The sequence below is a fragment of the Patiria miniata genome, unplaced genomic scaffold (genome assembly GCF_015706575.1).
Source record: "Patiria miniata isolate m_02_andy unplaced genomic scaffold, ASM1570657v1 HiC_scaffold_10, whole genome shotgun sequence".
NCBI classification, from domain to species: domain Eukaryota; kingdom Metazoa; phylum Echinodermata; class Asteroidea; order Valvatida; family Asterinidae; genus Patiria; species Patiria miniata.
In genome coordinates this window covers 12,390,316-12,406,566 of record NW_024037048.1, presented here as the reverse complement: position 1 = coordinate 12,406,566, position 16,251 = coordinate 12,390,316, and the positions used below count along the sequence as shown (strand labels likewise).

Here is a 16,251-nt window from a genome sequence, read left to right as displayed (position 1 = left end):
TCTACCAAAGTTAGACACCAAAATCTCATTTCTAACTGAAGTTATCCAGAAACCATTTACTTTAAACTCACCACGGTGACCTTGACCTTTAACCTTTTGACCCCAAAACCAATCCCAACTTGCCTTCTCCCAAGGGCAACCCCCTACCAAAGTTACAATCCCAAACAACATTTCTAACTGAAGTTATCATCCGGAAATTAAGCTGCCCGGACGGATGGACGCCCTAGGTGATGACAATACCCCTCGAGCCTCTCGGCTGAGGGGTAAAAATGGTGTAGAACCCGATCTCTGCATTCCTCCGATACTTATGTAGGGGGGGTTGCAGACTTCTTTGTATACCTCTTTGAAAGTGACCTTACTACGGCCACCATTAAGAATTATTGTTTTGCTATAGCAGCTATTCATGGAGGCTTTTCGGATGGTTCCTCAGCGTCAGATAATCAGAATCTCTGCCAACTCCTCAGGGGGATGTTTGTTTCACGCCCGCCAATGCGTAAGCTATTACCAGCATGGGATCTCTTTACTGTCTTATCAACCTTATCGAGACCCCCATTTGAACCAATGGTCTAGGCGACGTAGCGAACTACATTCACTTTATACTGTGGAGATAGGTGACATCAGGTGGGAACCAGGGGGTGTACGCCTGATTCCTAAAGCAGGTTTTCTGACTAAAAATCAGTCGGAATCCTTTTCACCTCCCGACATTTTTTTACTGGACATTAAATCCTTTTTGTCTGTCTCTCACAACAAGCTTTGGTGTCCGGTCAGGGCCCTGAAATGGTACGTTGATAGAACAAAAATGCTCCGAATGGGCCATTCGCAACTGTTTATAACAACAATTCCACCATTCCGACCGGCTTCACATGACACGATTGACCGCTGGTTGGTTTACGGCTATCAACTCGGCGGTGGACGCACCAACAACGAGTCCATTGGATCAGTCCATGCGCATGAGGTCAGGGCAGCTTCCACTTCCTGGGCCTTCTTTAAGGGTGTCTCTATACGGGACATCACACAGGCAGCATGTTGGAAGACCCCCAACACCTTCACTGAGTGCTACTTGAAAGATGTTCTCCAGACGGAGGGCAGAGCAGGGAGAGCAGTGCCGAGAGCGGCGAGCCGAGCATCATCATGTCCACAGGACCCTCTCCTGCCGGGGACTTCACTAGAATAGGTTAGTCTCCTTATTCTGACTATTTACCTTTACATAATATATTATGTATAAATGTATAGTCAAACACCTTTATAACAAGGTTCTTGGTCTTTACGAATTACCTTGTTATAACAGTTACCTTGTACAAGGACAGTTGGCTTGAAGTCTTTTTCAGCTTGCTATAAAATATAAGAAGTGTCTTGTACTAACAGTACTCTTCTTTTCAGGATTCGACTGTATTGTGTCATAATGCTTTAATGTCTTTTTGTACCACCGAGTACATTGTGTACATTATGCACCGGTGGGATACAGTCTACTGAGGCGTTTCCTCCTAACAAGGGCCGACGTCTCGGTTGGCATGTAAGGTTAATTAATATCCTTAACATGCAGATCTCTTGTTATTTTCTCCCTGTCCACCTTCAGTTGGAACAGTGGGGGCCATTTGGGGTTACGTTTCCATATTTCTTGCCCATGTGAGTAAACAATAGCATCTCGCATGACCCACTGCCTTGATGGTGCTAGCCTATGCATAAGTAGATTGCTCTACAGGTAAGTTGAGTGAAGTAGACTCCCCCCGACAGAAGTGTGGTTGGGGTCTACGAACGAATACTTACCTGTAGAGCATCCCTCCCCCTACCCCACTCTTCTCGATGCCATGAGTACATTTTGTATTCCGACTTAGCGCTTGAGAAAAGAGGACGCTCACGAGGCACGCATGCCGTGGGGTAATATGGGTAGGGCGCCAGAGGGCGCTATTGTATAAAATTCTTAGCGGAAAATACCTGCCGGTATAGGGAATATGCATAAGTAGTATTGCTCTACAGGTAAGTATTCGTTCGTTGACCCCAACCACACTTCTGTGGGGGGGGGGGGGGAATCCAGTTTGTATACAGAATATTTGTTTTGATTTTGTCTGTATTTTTTGGGAACTTGTTTTTGCAGACACTAAGCTGACCGAGTTCAAGGTGGATGAAAAGAAGAATGTACTGCCAATTCTAAATGAGGTGGCTTTGGCGAAAAGACAAGCAGAATTGGTAATAACAAACAAAGTTGACCTAACAGCAACTCATACTATGCTGAAAGCTGGGTATAGTATCTTGGCACAACCCACTTTTTAGGCGTACATGTACATGTAATTCTGTTTTGTGTCTCAGCTTAACACAACAGTGAGTGAAGATTTAGGTTCAACAGAATTTATAAAACTGCTAAGTAAAAAATCAGCTCTTGACTGTCAAAATAAATTGACTGTGACAATATTTCCTTGTTCGATTACTGTGACTGATACCTATAGTTATCTTTGTCCAAGTCACAACTTATTGAGCCTCCTGCCTTGGAGGTAATTCGGTATTCATTTAGAAATTATAAGAATCCTATACTTTATTCTATTTTCCCCCAGAAACTTGAAGAGCTTGATATTGATGAAAAGAGAGCCATCAACAAGCGGAAACAAATGATCCTGGATGGCAAGGTTAGAAATAAAGTAATTTCTTTTTACATTTTTATTTGTAGTTTTTCAACTGTCTACAGTTCTAGATTTCTGTGACTGAATTTCTTTTTTGGGGGCAGGACCCAGATGAGGAGGAAAGGAAAAAATACAAATTGCTGAAGAAAACAAGGTCACAACGACACGAAATGGAACAGGCCTCCACATCCACAGCTGCTTTACCATGAAATCCCCAATGTCATCTATCTCTGCTGTACGCTCCCTCACTGACCTGGCCTACATACGAGTACAGGAAAGTCGACGTTGCCATTGAAATAGGCAAAGATTGTGTAGCACCACGCACAGTACGTAGTAGGCAAGCCTTCAAAGCTATGATGGACGGCAACAAACTGTGAGAAAAACATGGATCGAACACCCAGTGCTGGGTCGGCATGATCATGACAACCGTACACAGCACAAATAGTCGCCATTATGCCATTGGATAAGAATTCATGTCTAGTATTATACATTGCAGGGCGTGGTTTCTAACCAAATGCTTGCCTGTTGCAATGTTGGCCAATCACAGAGAAACTAGATGGTCAAGTGATACTTCGATGTCATACATTACAGCCTTATAAAGCACGAAGTATACCGGTATGTGTGTGCATGTATGGGAGTTCACAAGTTGATCGTGCATTTTGTATGTGAAAGCCTGTTACTCAAAAGTATTGAATTTATTTGCAATTTGACAATAATCCAGTTCTGGCAGTGTGGACTGGTTCTCACCACCGTTTTTGGTAATGTTTAGACCGGAAACCAGTCTACTTGCAGGGTGGATCGGTTTGTGAGCAAAACCACCACCAATAAAAGCCTTTTCAGAAGGTTGCAAATGCCTTGATTAAGAGTAAAAAGGAAATTGAAAAAATAAAACACAAGTTAAAAATTAAATATTGGACACGTTACTGAAGGGGTTCTTCATTTTACTTTTCAGAATTTTTGGTATAGAATAATTAAGATTTTAACAAAAAACATTTTCTGAAAATACACTGATGTACGATTAACACTACGGTCTCAGTACGGGTTAAAAAAGTAACTTAATCAGGTTTTGTCATCTTCATCTGAATATTACAATACATTGTACACTCAACCAAAAAAGAAAGTCCCCCTTCCAATACTTTTTTGTCTAACTCAAAAACTACTGAGCACCTCTTGCTCAAATAAAGACTAATCAGTACAGAAATTCCTTAGCAATCCAGCCATACTCTTTATTTGGCCCAAAACAGTGATAATGGGTCGTATGTATAAAAACTAGTAAATGCTAGGAAGTTTAAGCAAAAAGTAAAAGCATTTACTTTAGAGTACAAGCATTAAGGAAAAGCAAATGCTTGATTTCGTATGAATAAAAGATTTCCTTTACTGTTCAGCATTTACTAGACAACAGGTAGCAAATGCTTCTTACTGTTGGATTGTTTTCATGGACGAATGATTGCCCACAATAGGGTTTCTTTTATGTGTACGAACTGCCGCACACACACAGGTTTACAGGTGGTGTAATAGTCCAAATCAAGGTGATGCATACAGTACATGTAGTAGTACATACATTTTGATCCTCAAATCCAGCAAAAATGATGACACTTTTCGACTGTTGCAGAATACAAAAAGTATACTTTCATCATTCATGAAAATTGTAAAGGTCCACAGTGTCCTGTGTAAACGTCACAATTGCATAAAAATCACAGACTTGTTAAAGTGGGTAAAATCATACTAACATTCGATACACAAAGAGTTTTGCTTATTGAAATATAAAAGAAAAATAATAGTGTGCAAAGATTGGTGACATAATAAACTAAACAAATGATTTCATTTTGTTCAGTCCCCAGGGTGCCGTTGGATAAAATGTATCCTTAATCCTTCTGTGCCGCACTGAAGTTACGCTAACACTTCTCATATCGTGAACAACTAAATGCGAAATTATCGTTTCTAATTCTAGTAATAAAATGCATAAAAAAGTATTTAAATTGCGCATAGTGTTAGTCAAAATATAGTGTATGGTATTATATGTAGTTTATTAACGTTTTGTGTCAATTTTAGGGCGATTAATATTAATAAATGCAGCAGTTTTTGCGCAGAAGTATTTGCTTTATATTTTTAAGGTTGCCCGAACCCAGCCTTGAAAAATGACAAGTAAATGCTTGAAATCTGAAGCATTTACTCCTTTTTATTCATACGAAATGAAGTAAACACTTCTAGTCTAGCGAAAGCTAGCAAGTAAAAAGTAAATACTTTTAGCTTTCAGCAAATGCTTTCCAGTAAAAGCATTTGCTTCATTTTTATTCATACAAATGCAAGTAAATGCTTACAAATGGGTAGTAAAAGTAAATGCTAGTTTTTATACATACGACCCATTGTGTACGAATTCATGCAATTTATAACAAATGATTTGTATACGTGCAAGTTGTGGTTCACACTCACCTTGCACGTATACAAAAGTGCAACTTTTTTTCCGGTACCATTTGTCATAAATTGCATAATTTTGTACACATTATTACTGTTTTGGGCCAAACAAAGAGTATGGCTGGATTGCTAAGGAATATCTGTACTGATCAGTTGTTATTTGAGCAAGATTTGCCCAGTAGTTTTTGAGTTAGACAAAAAAGTATTAAGGGGGGACTTTCTTTTTTTGGTTGAGTGTATTAGCATGAAGCAATAGTCAAAGATAAATGACATTAAGATTAATGTGCAGTCAATTTTTCTAATGTTTAACCTAATCACATTTTATTTCCATCTGAATATTATATTACATGTATGTTATGAACAGTTGAGTTGAATTTGAATTGACACCCTCTAGAATCTGACTTAGCTCCTATTTTGATTGAATCACCCACATGACCTGTGGTTTTAGTTGTCAAAAGATTGCAAATGAAACTGCTTACATTTTAGAGGTACATGTATTCAACTCTCTATTAACTATGACTTCTGGCGCTTACTCAAGCCTGGCCCAAGTAACCGAGCTGCTGAGCCAGTTATTCGAGAAAGTATCACATAATGTAATGTGCCAGTTGTGGGAAGTTCAAAAACGAAAATTTGTATCCAAATAACTCTAAGACAATGGGCGGAAATTTGACACATTGGGTACGTTCGAGCGTGTTACTCTTGCTACTCCAAAGTGCAGGAAAATGTTGCGTGCGCATTACTCTCAGTGCAGGAGTATACTCCCGGTATGATGGAGAGTATACTCTTGCTGACCTGCGGGTCGTACTCCTGCCGTTCGGGTGCTCAGGAGTATACTTGTGTTAACATGAGTAGCACGCTCGAACGCACCCATTGTGTGTCTAAAGCAGCATGGCTTCAGTGAAGTATGTCACCTTCAATATATTAAAAACCAACCACTTTAAAAGGGGGCTTCGATATTTAACGTTTATTATTCATTATGGCCACGTACCCGAGATCATTTGTTTACTCTCATGTATTGCGCATGTCACTTGTCGAGTGACCAGAGATCATTTACATATGCAACTTTTCCTGATTTAGAGGCACGAGTAAGGGGGAGTAATCGAACACGCTCATTATGTCTGAGAACAGTACTTTGTAAGTATTTTTAAGGTAATAAATATCCATGCACTTTAGAACATGTAAGTGTTGTTTGAGCCAAGTTTGATTACAAATTAGTTTTCTAAATGTTGAAAATGCCTCCCGGAATGTTTCTTTTACAAAGGCTATGTAATTTAGGATAGAACAAAGAAGACATAAATCAGAAGAAACAAAATATGACCCAAAAAACAAATGTAATAAAGGCTTTTCCACAACAGATAAATATATGTTCTCAAATTCAGGTTTCTGGTGACTGAAGTCTTCTGTCATATGTCCCAAGTACCATGATGCAGATTCTCGGATACTGACGCAGTATTGCAGCATTCTAGAATAATGCTATACCTCATATATATACCTCATATATACCTCATGTCGGCTGCTAGTTTTGCCATAATTTAACAAAACCTAGTTTTTTCAACTTCCAATAACTTTGGGAACTAACATAGCTCAGTAAAATCTGGACTTTTCCAGTTGACCCGGCTTTGCCTCGTGAACTGGAAAAGTCCAGATTTAACCTTGCGATAATATTCCTCCTATTTCACAATTTAAGACCACTCAATATTTGCATACTGATAAATATACCAATCCAGTGAATCCACACTTGGCTCATTGGGAATGCACTAAGGCATTGTGGAGGCACATGTGTTGATGCCCACATGCGCAGGATGCAGGGCCTAATGATCACTCAATGGTTAATCCCATACACCTACTACTCAATCAACCATAGTAGGGCTAGTGGTTTGGCTTTGCTTGGAACCTTGCACGGAGCCGGTCTTAAATAGAGGATGAGACGATTCCTTCCCTCCACTAGTTTTAGGGGTCACCTTGGGCAAGAGATAGTACCCTCTATGCCTCCAATGCCAAGGAAATATATGTAGTGAAATTGTTTCCAGTAAGACAATGGATTTAGATGCAGGCAGGCATATCTATGTCCTTGTTCCATCCATTTCTGCAGCCATTCAATGAATTGGTGATATGGCTGATCTTTAGTTGTCTCTCTCAATAATGAGGACTTATTATGGATCCAAAAGGGCTACCATTATACCCTAAAGTTGGGCACATTTATCTTTTCACATATTTCATCAAGTGGTCTTGCCAAACCTCAGTATTGAAGAACTTTGAATTCACAAAGTTGAGACTGGCACAGTTACCCCAATTAAAAAAGAAAAAAAAGGGGAAGGGGAATAGAAGTGTTAGGAAATTGGGCTTAAAATTAGACCAGAGTTCAAGTTCAAAGACATCCCCAAATTTACATGTAAGAAAATATTTGACATTAACATAAAACAACCATAATCTATTCTTTTGAGGGACGTCTTTGAACTTGTTCAAGTCCCACACTTAAGGCAACCCTTTGTAACTTTGTGAATTTGAAGCTCATCAATGCTGAGGTTTGGCAAGCCTTCTTGATAAAAAGGTAAAAGTGCGCAACTTTGGGGTAAGATTTTGGATCTTTCATATCTTCTGATAATTATCTAGTCACCTTTATGCTTTAGAAAATGTTGAATTAAGAATACATCAATTGAAACCCCAAACTATGTATGTGTATACTTATATGGCACGGCGGCCCTATATTAGGTAGCTTTCAAAAAAATTCAGGTGTCACCCTTTCTAAATATGCTTTGTATGGCCCATAGAGTCTACATGCGGAATTTGGCGCTTTGGACCAGTTGGTAATGATTCCACCCACCTTACTAATTCTTGTGGAGACGGGGATTTATCCTGGTCTTTTGTTTTCTTTTGATAACAAACAGGTTGAACATATTAGCTGGCATATTAACACAAACGTAAAGCCTACAAACTATACAGTAGTCTCGGAATGGTTTTTTTAGGGGTGGATTAGGGGAGTCACATATGTACATGTAGTTAAAATATAAGCAATGACATTTTCAGCTGATGTGGCGTGATTTTTCCCCCCGCAAAGTAGATGCAGCTTCCTCATGTTCCCCTCTGTCCTCATATAAAGTAGGATCCATCCTCTGGCCCAATGTATCCCACTGCTATAAGTACAACATCAACAAGTGTCCAGACACCCAGCCCACCAAAACTGAAGAGCTTGCCAAGGCCCTCCCGCCAGTAGCCTAGGTAGAACCTGTCTGCTCCAAAACCTCCTAATGTAATGCTGGAAAATAACAATAACAAGACAACACAATGTATGTTAATAAGGGAATAAACGGGTTCCTGGACAGTTTTAAACAAGTACGTTAAAACTGGCTATGGGGCTGGACATGGACAGTGGCTCGAGCTGAAGGCGAGGGCCATTATCAGCGACCACAGGCCCTTCCACGGTTTTAAATGTACTTGTTCATAAATTCCTTTTGGGCAAAACGTCAAAACAATTCAAAAATCACAATTTTCCAACAATTTGGTTCAAAACTTGTACCTCACATTTTGTGAAACACACCTCTGGCCATGTAAAGTATATGGTGTGTGCCTCATTTGCTTATTGCTAAAAAGCTTCTTTTAGGCCAAAAAAAAAATGTCTCCGGTTTCTGGTATGGAGCTTGCCCCAAAAGTGGTGCGGCGACGCGGCTTTTTTTTTTTTTTTACCTGTTTTTTTTTTTTTTTTGGCTTCAAATGTCGGCTGATGACTGCAAATGGTGCCCGACTAAACTTAGTGCAAATATATGGGAGTCCAGAGAGGCCACATAAAGCTTATTCTCGATCATAGCCCCATCTAAAAACACGTTAAAATTGTGCAGCAGCAGGATTCCAGTCAAACCAGTGAGTTTGGCGGTTTTGAGACATCATCTTGTATTGAAAAAAAAACCTTTTTCATTTTGCCGACGCGCATGGCTACGGCGACGTGCGCGCATACCAGAAACCGGAGACTTTTTTTTTTGGCCTTATGGAGATAGCAAATGTGCGGAGCGTATTGCGATTGTGGCTTAGAATGCAGCGGTACAGGAAATAAATGTTTAAAGCCCAGCCAGTGTTTTATCGGTGATAGAAACCCACCCACGTGATGGGCTCACTATGACAAGAAGAAACAACCCCCCCCCCCAAAAAAAAACCCACAAAAATAAATATAATTTGTAATACAGGATATGTGTGTTGTTTCGGTTTGCGGTAACACCATGTGGTAATAACTACTGCTTAGAAGATATTTAGTTCCGAAAAGAACTTGTCCTGCTTCAACCTTCGCTATGTAGTTTTTGTTTTGATAAGAACAGTCCTGCTTTAAGTTCTCCTGACGATGACTAGAGCAGGCTAGTCGAAACGTTGAGACCAAACAGTGGGCGATTTGGGATAAAATAATCCAGAGGACCTAAGCCAAGTTTTCCGGTATGGAATGCCAAACGTACACATTTATGATGCCAGTGAATTAAGGTTATTTGATAATGTCATTAATCAATTATAGGCTATCAGCTTCCGTCAAAAAATTGGGCCACCGGTTTCAAATGGCTGAAAAGAGCAATGTCCATTGCAATTTTTGGCAAGGTACATGTATACACATCTAGAATTTAAAAAATGTGTGATAGCTTTGTAGTGTGAGCGGTGGCAGTTTTTTGGATGTTATCACTTTTACTTTTCTTTTTCAAAATGGCCGCCAATATGCTTGAACCGGATTAATTATATGTGGAAACATGTTTTGGCTGCCATTTAAAAAAAAGGTGATGGCACACAAAAAGCTGCCACTGCTGCAATGCTTTCACATATTTTCCAACTACAGGGGTGCATACCTTGCCAAAAACCACAATGACCATTATTCCCCTCATTTGATACTGACCAATCCCCCAGGCTGATGGCCTTTTATGCTATATTGGTATTGTTGTTTCCGTTTTGTTTTGTTCACTTTGTTTTTTTTTTTTCACCAAGAAATGGTGATCTAAAATGGGCCAGCATGCACGATCATCTTGATGGGCTTGAACTGGTGCCGGTACGTCTACTGGAATTTGGATTTAGAATGTATATATTTTTTTATAGGCTTTTCCGCAGAGTTGCGGAAAAGCCTTTGTTTTTGTTCTGATCTGATCTTTTTCTTTCTTCTTCTTCTTGTTCTACTCCAAAAATGTCATAGACTTTGTACATGTCTTTTGTCGGTGCCACTTTTGGCATTAATCTTTGTCCTTCATCATTCAAAGTTACCATAGGCATAGTCCCTATAGCAAGGTTGCGTCCCGAAGAGTGACGTCAAAGTGACGTCATAGTGACGTCATAGTGATGTCATCATGGGTCACATGACGTCATCTTAAATGTGCAAATTTAACAGCCCTATATCTAGAGAACTGTATTAAAGTACGATCAGGATGAAATTTGGTATGTAGGTAGACCAGGTCAACGGGCTGTGTTATAGGTGAAAATTGAGGTGACGTCATCATGACCTCATCATGTGATTTTATACATATTTTTTTAAATTTTGAGGCTGTTTCAAACAGATATAGACCTCTTGTTTATTTATTTATTTAGTAAACTTATTATAATTGTTGGGAGGGGGAACCTGTCTAGCACCTGGGCAAGTTATCAACAATGCACCTTCAAAGTCATCCCCAGTTGGATGTTGAGAGCAGTCATTCAAAGCCTCTTTATTGACTTTTGCATTTCGGAGAAAGTATTGTTTTGGTCTTGTGTCGATGATGCCTTGGATATTGCTCTCTACCGACCTGACGAGTGGCTGTGGGGAAGGCCAGGGGTACAGGTCCGTTTTGGGGCAGTCTACCGCCTGGCGCGCAGGGTCACACACTTATACAAAACTCTCCTTTAGTTTACAAGAAAACAAAACTTCCAAAGGATCCTGTGCAACTCCAGCCAGGAAATCCATATCGTAGGTGCGCTGTATTTTGTCCTTGGGCACTTTGTTGCCTCCATGGTACACCTGTCGTGTAGTAGTCTCCATCACGCGGTTGACTCTACCCATCATGGCACTGATGAGACCCTCATCCGAATAAGGTGCTCCGACTGAATCACAATCGGTCTTCATCAACCTGCATATTAAGCGACCTTCTCCCTGTGATGTTGGACCTGGTGAGGTATGTTGCTGTGTCGACTTCTTTGCCTTTAGGTGTCTCAAGGTGGGAAGAACTCAAGTTTCTTTACTATATTACAACATTTACAATTTATTTACAAATAATCATAGTTACACATTCACAGGAGATATATTTCCTCCAAAATCGTATTAAATTTCTGATGATAGATTAAATCAATCAACTGAAGTAATTCCTCTTTAGACAAAATCAGTTCTCTATTATTTATAGGAAATTATTAAAGTATTTTCAAGGGTTTTTGTTTCTTCTCAATTCACAAATTTTCAAGAGTTCCTCTTTCAATCTTACAATTACCAACCACTTTTTTGAATTTTTAAATTGAAAAAAAAAGTATCTTCTTAGAACTTCTGGTTCTTAATAAAAAAAATAAGTAAATGATACAAGACTCAAATATTGATGGTGGTGTTGCCAGGTACTGGTGGTGTCAGGTTTTGTTGCACATTATGCATACATCTGATGGAGGTTCTATGCCCCCGGCTTCTGCCAGAAATAAAGCAAGTTTGATCCTCTAATAACAATTTCAATAGTCACTTTCTAGGCGAAAAGATGCTACTGTGAGTAAATTGGAGTTATAATAAACTTAAGTGAAATAACCAGAAAATTAAACTTACGAGTTCTCTTCAGAAATGGTGTCTTGATCTCGCAGGTTGGGTATCTGTGCCACTGCTACTCAATGTGCCAGGCAATCTTGGCTACGCCAAAGCTAAAAATTGCAGATTGGCAACGGTCTGCCTTGACGACTTTCGTCAAGCTTTACTTTTTCTTGTTGAAAAAACAACTGGCTCCAACACCTGGATAATGTGTTGGCTGAAGCGCAGACTTTGCAACAGATCAAAATTGGTGAAGTGGCTACCCCCAGCAAGGTTCTCTCTCTCTATCTCAAGCACACTCAACACTCAATAAAAAAGTACTTCCCTTAACAACTATCGAAGTGGCTTTCCTAGAAACCTACACATAACCCTCTTATGTAATACATGTATCATGAATACCTAACCTCATTTATAACAATGTCTTGTAACTGAAATAAAGAAACATAGTCCGGGTGTGTGCAGCCTGGTGCATGCTGCTAGCTTTATTGTCATCTGCATGCTGCATACTAACTTAACTACTCCTACAGAAGTAAAGAAACTATTTAAAGACCGTCACTGAACATAAGAACAACATGTGAAAAACAGCTTAAAGGAATGGAAGAACAACTCATGGCCAAAATAAAAGCTGAAGGGGAGGAAAAATGGAATAGTCCTGGTAAGTTAACTTTAGGAAACAACTATTTTCCTTAGAGGTAAGTTAAAACAAATAGGGGAAAAAGGTAAGTAAGAAAATAAGGAACATCTGAGACAGTGTCTTGTCTCCATCTCTATACAAGTAGGTGTCCTTAACTTCCCTGATCCGGACTGCCTGTCCCAGTAGCAGCCTGTCTAGGTGCAGTGGTGTTGACAGGATTGGGATGTTCTCTCCCCCCTTAGCAGAGGTTTCCTGACCATCGCGTTGTTTGGCCTCATCCCTCATCATTTTTATCATCCCTCGTGGCTTCCCTCTCGGCGGCATGACTGGCTCCTCATGGCTGTGGGGTTCCTCTAGATCCATCATCAGCGGAAGGGAAGGCGACAGTGTTATCTCTGGGAGCTCTCCACCGGCGTCTGAAGAGTAGAGCTCAGCCTTGGCTCATCAGGCTCATCGCAAACACTGCTACTGCTTGGTGCCTACTCCTCCTCAGGTGCATGTGAAACTGTCGATGGTGCCTTCTTCTCTTTGCGACGCTTCCTAGTCACCTCTTCTTCATCTTTCTTCTCCCGGCTACGCTTCTTTGTAGCGGCCGTAGGTCCACTTTCGCTCCGTCCAGCAGAACGCGACTTGATCTCTGGTTGTGAACCTGGTTCCTCCCGTTTACCCTTAGGTGACTTTTTGTCCTCTAGGCGATGCCTTTCTACCTCGCTCCTGGTATGCTCCTCACGCCTCCTGTCCTCATAGGACTCAGTTTTGATCCCATTCACCTCAGCCAGGCAAGACGGATGACAATCTTAATAATGCATCAGAAGATAACCCCGCTGATTGTTCTTGTGTGAACACTGCCGGCACCATTAAAACACTCGTCAGATGACGGTCCAGACTCCTCCAATGTAGGAACACACTGTGGCATTTCGGACAGTCTATTGTCTTCGTAGTAGGTCCAGTGGAGTCCTCTTCGCTGGTGAGTTTCGACTCATATTTTCCTCCTGACAATGATGGAAAGAAATGAATCTCGTTAGTTTCTCATGGCTAGTTAAAGAAATGGCTCGGGCATTCTGTAGCACGCCCACACACACATTCTGTTCAACGCTCAGGTTACCCTCACTGCCTGGCCTGTATAGGTTCCTGCCCCCGGCTGCCCCTGCGTACTCATCACTGCACTTCACCCGTTCTCCATTTACCGTGAGCTCAAGTGTACCTAAGTTGAGTGACCCGCACGTTGGGTACAAAAAACCCATACCCAGGATGCCATCCATAGACTATAAGTTTCCGAAGATTGAGTACACTGGATGTGTGTTTCTTCCCACCTGTAACTTCACCCAGGCGTTACCTAACGCCACTATCCAGGAACCATCAGCATTTTTAATGCACGAATCCTCATTAGAAAGATGTGGCCTATTCTCAGGTGAGATCTTGTGGTAGAGAGTAGATGACAGAAAAGAGTATGTTGCCCCGGTGTCCACCAGAAGCTTCGCCTGCTGTCCCCTCACCACTGCTGGTACAAACATGCCCCTTTTCACTTTTTCTTCTGTTGCAATCGAATTGGTAATTACATGATCCTTATCTACTAGATTGGCTCGTGGACGATGGTCTTGTTGCCCTCTTCTCCTCCCAGCTGTCCCTCGGGCATTGGGGTCAGCTGCAAGCCGTTTCCCGACCCGTGTCTCTTTGCTGGTGGCCATTTGCAGTCACGAGAGAAATATCCTTTCCTCTTGCACCTAAAGCATACAATGTCCTCTCTAGGTCGTCTCCTATAAGATTTACTCAGAACGCCTTCTGTCATCTTTGGTTTGTCGTTCCCTACACCTGTAGGTCTCCCTTGCACCAGGTTAGCCACCCACACTTTCGTCTCTTCTTGAGCTTTTTGTATGGCCTCTGCCGTCTGTTTCTGGCTATTTCCTACGAAATCCTTCAGCTTTTCCACCGAAGAGTCATTTTGTCCTTCCAGTACTCGTGCTTGTTTTGGGTTGCGACTGGGTCTTTGTTGCTCCAACTTGAGGAAACTCTCTGTCGCCATTGCTGCCCTTACAGCCTCATCAAGTGTCTTTGGCTGTGCCCGGAAAATTCCTTCACGAATGGCCCGGTCCTCTATTTCATCCGAAAAGTGACCTCTTGCTAGGCGATCCTTCCCTTCGTCTGCTATATCAGGATATGCCAGTGTGGCCAACTCCCTGATTGACTGACCTAGCTCCCTCAGTATCTCTTTAGGCCCTGTCCTTCACGAATGGCCCGGTCCTCTATTTCATCCGAAAAGTGACCTCTTGCTAGGCGATCCTTCCCTTCGTCTGCTATATCAGGATATGCCAGTGTGGCCAACTCCCTGATTGACTGACCTAGCTCCCTCAGTATCTCTTTAGGCCCTGTCGTCTGCAACACAGCTCCATCAAGTGGTTTTCCGACGATTGGCCTGGTCCGAATCTCCTCTCCAGCCTGTCTTTCAATTCTTTGTGTGCCATTGCTTGACTACCATCAGGTCTGTTTAGCACCTTTACCGCTATCCCCTGCAAGCTCGCAGCCAAGAAAACTTTAGCATGTTCGTCCGTCCACCCATTAGCAAGTTTGCACGCTTCAAAATGCTGCAAAAAGTCCCTCCATGCAGTCTTGCCTTTGTACCTATCTGGTACGATGTTGGGCCGCTTCAACCCTGCAGTCGAATGACCTTCTTTCTTCACTTCCACTACCAGCTCTCGCCTATCTAGGCTGGAGATGTCCTTGCCTGAAACTTGCTTCACTAGCTCTGATGCTCTCCCGGTTGCATCCACCAAGAAATTTCTCTCCATTGACCACCCTTTTACTATGTCAGCATTACTCTTGATTTCTTGATGGGACGCTTCTACCGATGTCGAAGATGTGACTGGTGTATTTGTAGGTACCAGTAATGAAGACGATAGTGTAGGATACCTGGTTCTGGGTTTTGGCGTAGGTCTGCACCTTGGCATAGGTGTTGACGATGATATCAGGCTACTTGATGCATCTCTAACAGTGTCAAGGTATCCGAAACTCGTTGATGGTAACTCCACTTGCGCACCTGCCTTTGCATCCACCTGCAGACTTTTAAGTCGCACCCTTCTCGTCTCCAGTTTGTCTAGCTGTTCATGGAGTTGACCCAATTTTGTCCAGAGCTCTCAGTCTCAACTTCTACGCATTGTTGCTCCTCCGCGTACTGGGAAGTTTCAGCCACGTCCTCGGTCGCTCGCAGTTCCTCTTTAAGTCCTGGTCTAGGTTGGTTTGCTAGTTTCTTGTCCATGACGCTTATCCGGGTGACTCGTTCCTAGGTAGGTGATTGTTTGCTTGTAGTTTGTGATGGGATTTGAGTTGTGTAATCCTGGCGCCTATCCCACTTCTGACACCATTTGTGGTGGTCTTGTGTCGACAATGCCTTGGATATTGCTCTCTGCCGACCCGACGAGCGGCTGTAGGGAAGGCCAGGGGAACAGGTTCGTTTTAGGGCAGTCTACCGCCAGGGGTGCAGTGCACACACTCTTTCACGCTCTCACGCAAACCTCACGAACACACTCGGGGAAGGGTTAACGTCCAATGAATTGATCCGACACTCAGGTACTTAGGGCTTCACTGCTTTATTATAACCACTTGAAGACCCAATAAGGTGCGTCCTACTTAGGTGTGTCCTACTTAGGTGTGTCCTGCCCGGGTGTAAGAATTGGCCCCTTCCCAATAATCGTCAAGAACTTAACTAGAATGCTTCCCGTACCAATCAGATTTCCTAATCCCTGCACTCACAGGAACTAAACCAGTGCTCTTCCTGAGTGAGAGACTGACCACAGCTGTACTGCACACGCTTCAGCAAGTCTCTGAGCGGGAACTGTGCTACGCTTTGCGCCACAACTTACAGCTAGAGCACACAATGACAG

At 42.0% G+C, this 16,251-nt stretch overlaps 2 protein-coding genes across 3 annotated transcripts in view; one reads left to right on the top strand and one right to left on the bottom strand.

Annotated features, from left to right (window-relative positions):
• Nucleotides 1–3,531, top strand: part of LOC119738416 (probable ATP-dependent RNA helicase DDX49) — a 59,906-nt gene extending 56,375 nt beyond the window's left edge. Inside the window, exons 9-11 of the mRNA XM_038213311.1 lie at nt 2,096–2,187; nt 2,550–2,621; nt 2,720–3,531. Coding sequence (XP_038069239.1) covers nt 2,096–2,187; nt 2,550–2,621; nt 2,720–2,824 — 269 coding nt within the window. The 3' untranslated portion in view covers nt 2,825–3,531. The remainder of the gene's footprint in view (nt 1–2,095; nt 2,188–2,549; nt 2,622–2,719) is intronic.
• A 2,656-nt stretch (nt 3,532–6,187) lies between these two features.
• Nucleotides 6,188–16,251, bottom strand: part of LOC119738400 (TM2 domain-containing protein 3-like) — a 42,568-nt gene continuing 32,504 nt past the window's right edge. For both annotated transcript variants that reach the window (XM_038213290.1, XM_038213298.1), the window contains exon 5: nt 6,188–8,286. In XM_038213290.1, the coding sequence (XP_038069218.1) occupies nt 8,121–8,286 (166 nt within the window). In that variant the 3' untranslated portion in view covers nt 6,188–8,120. The remainder of the gene's footprint in view (nt 8,287–16,251) is intronic.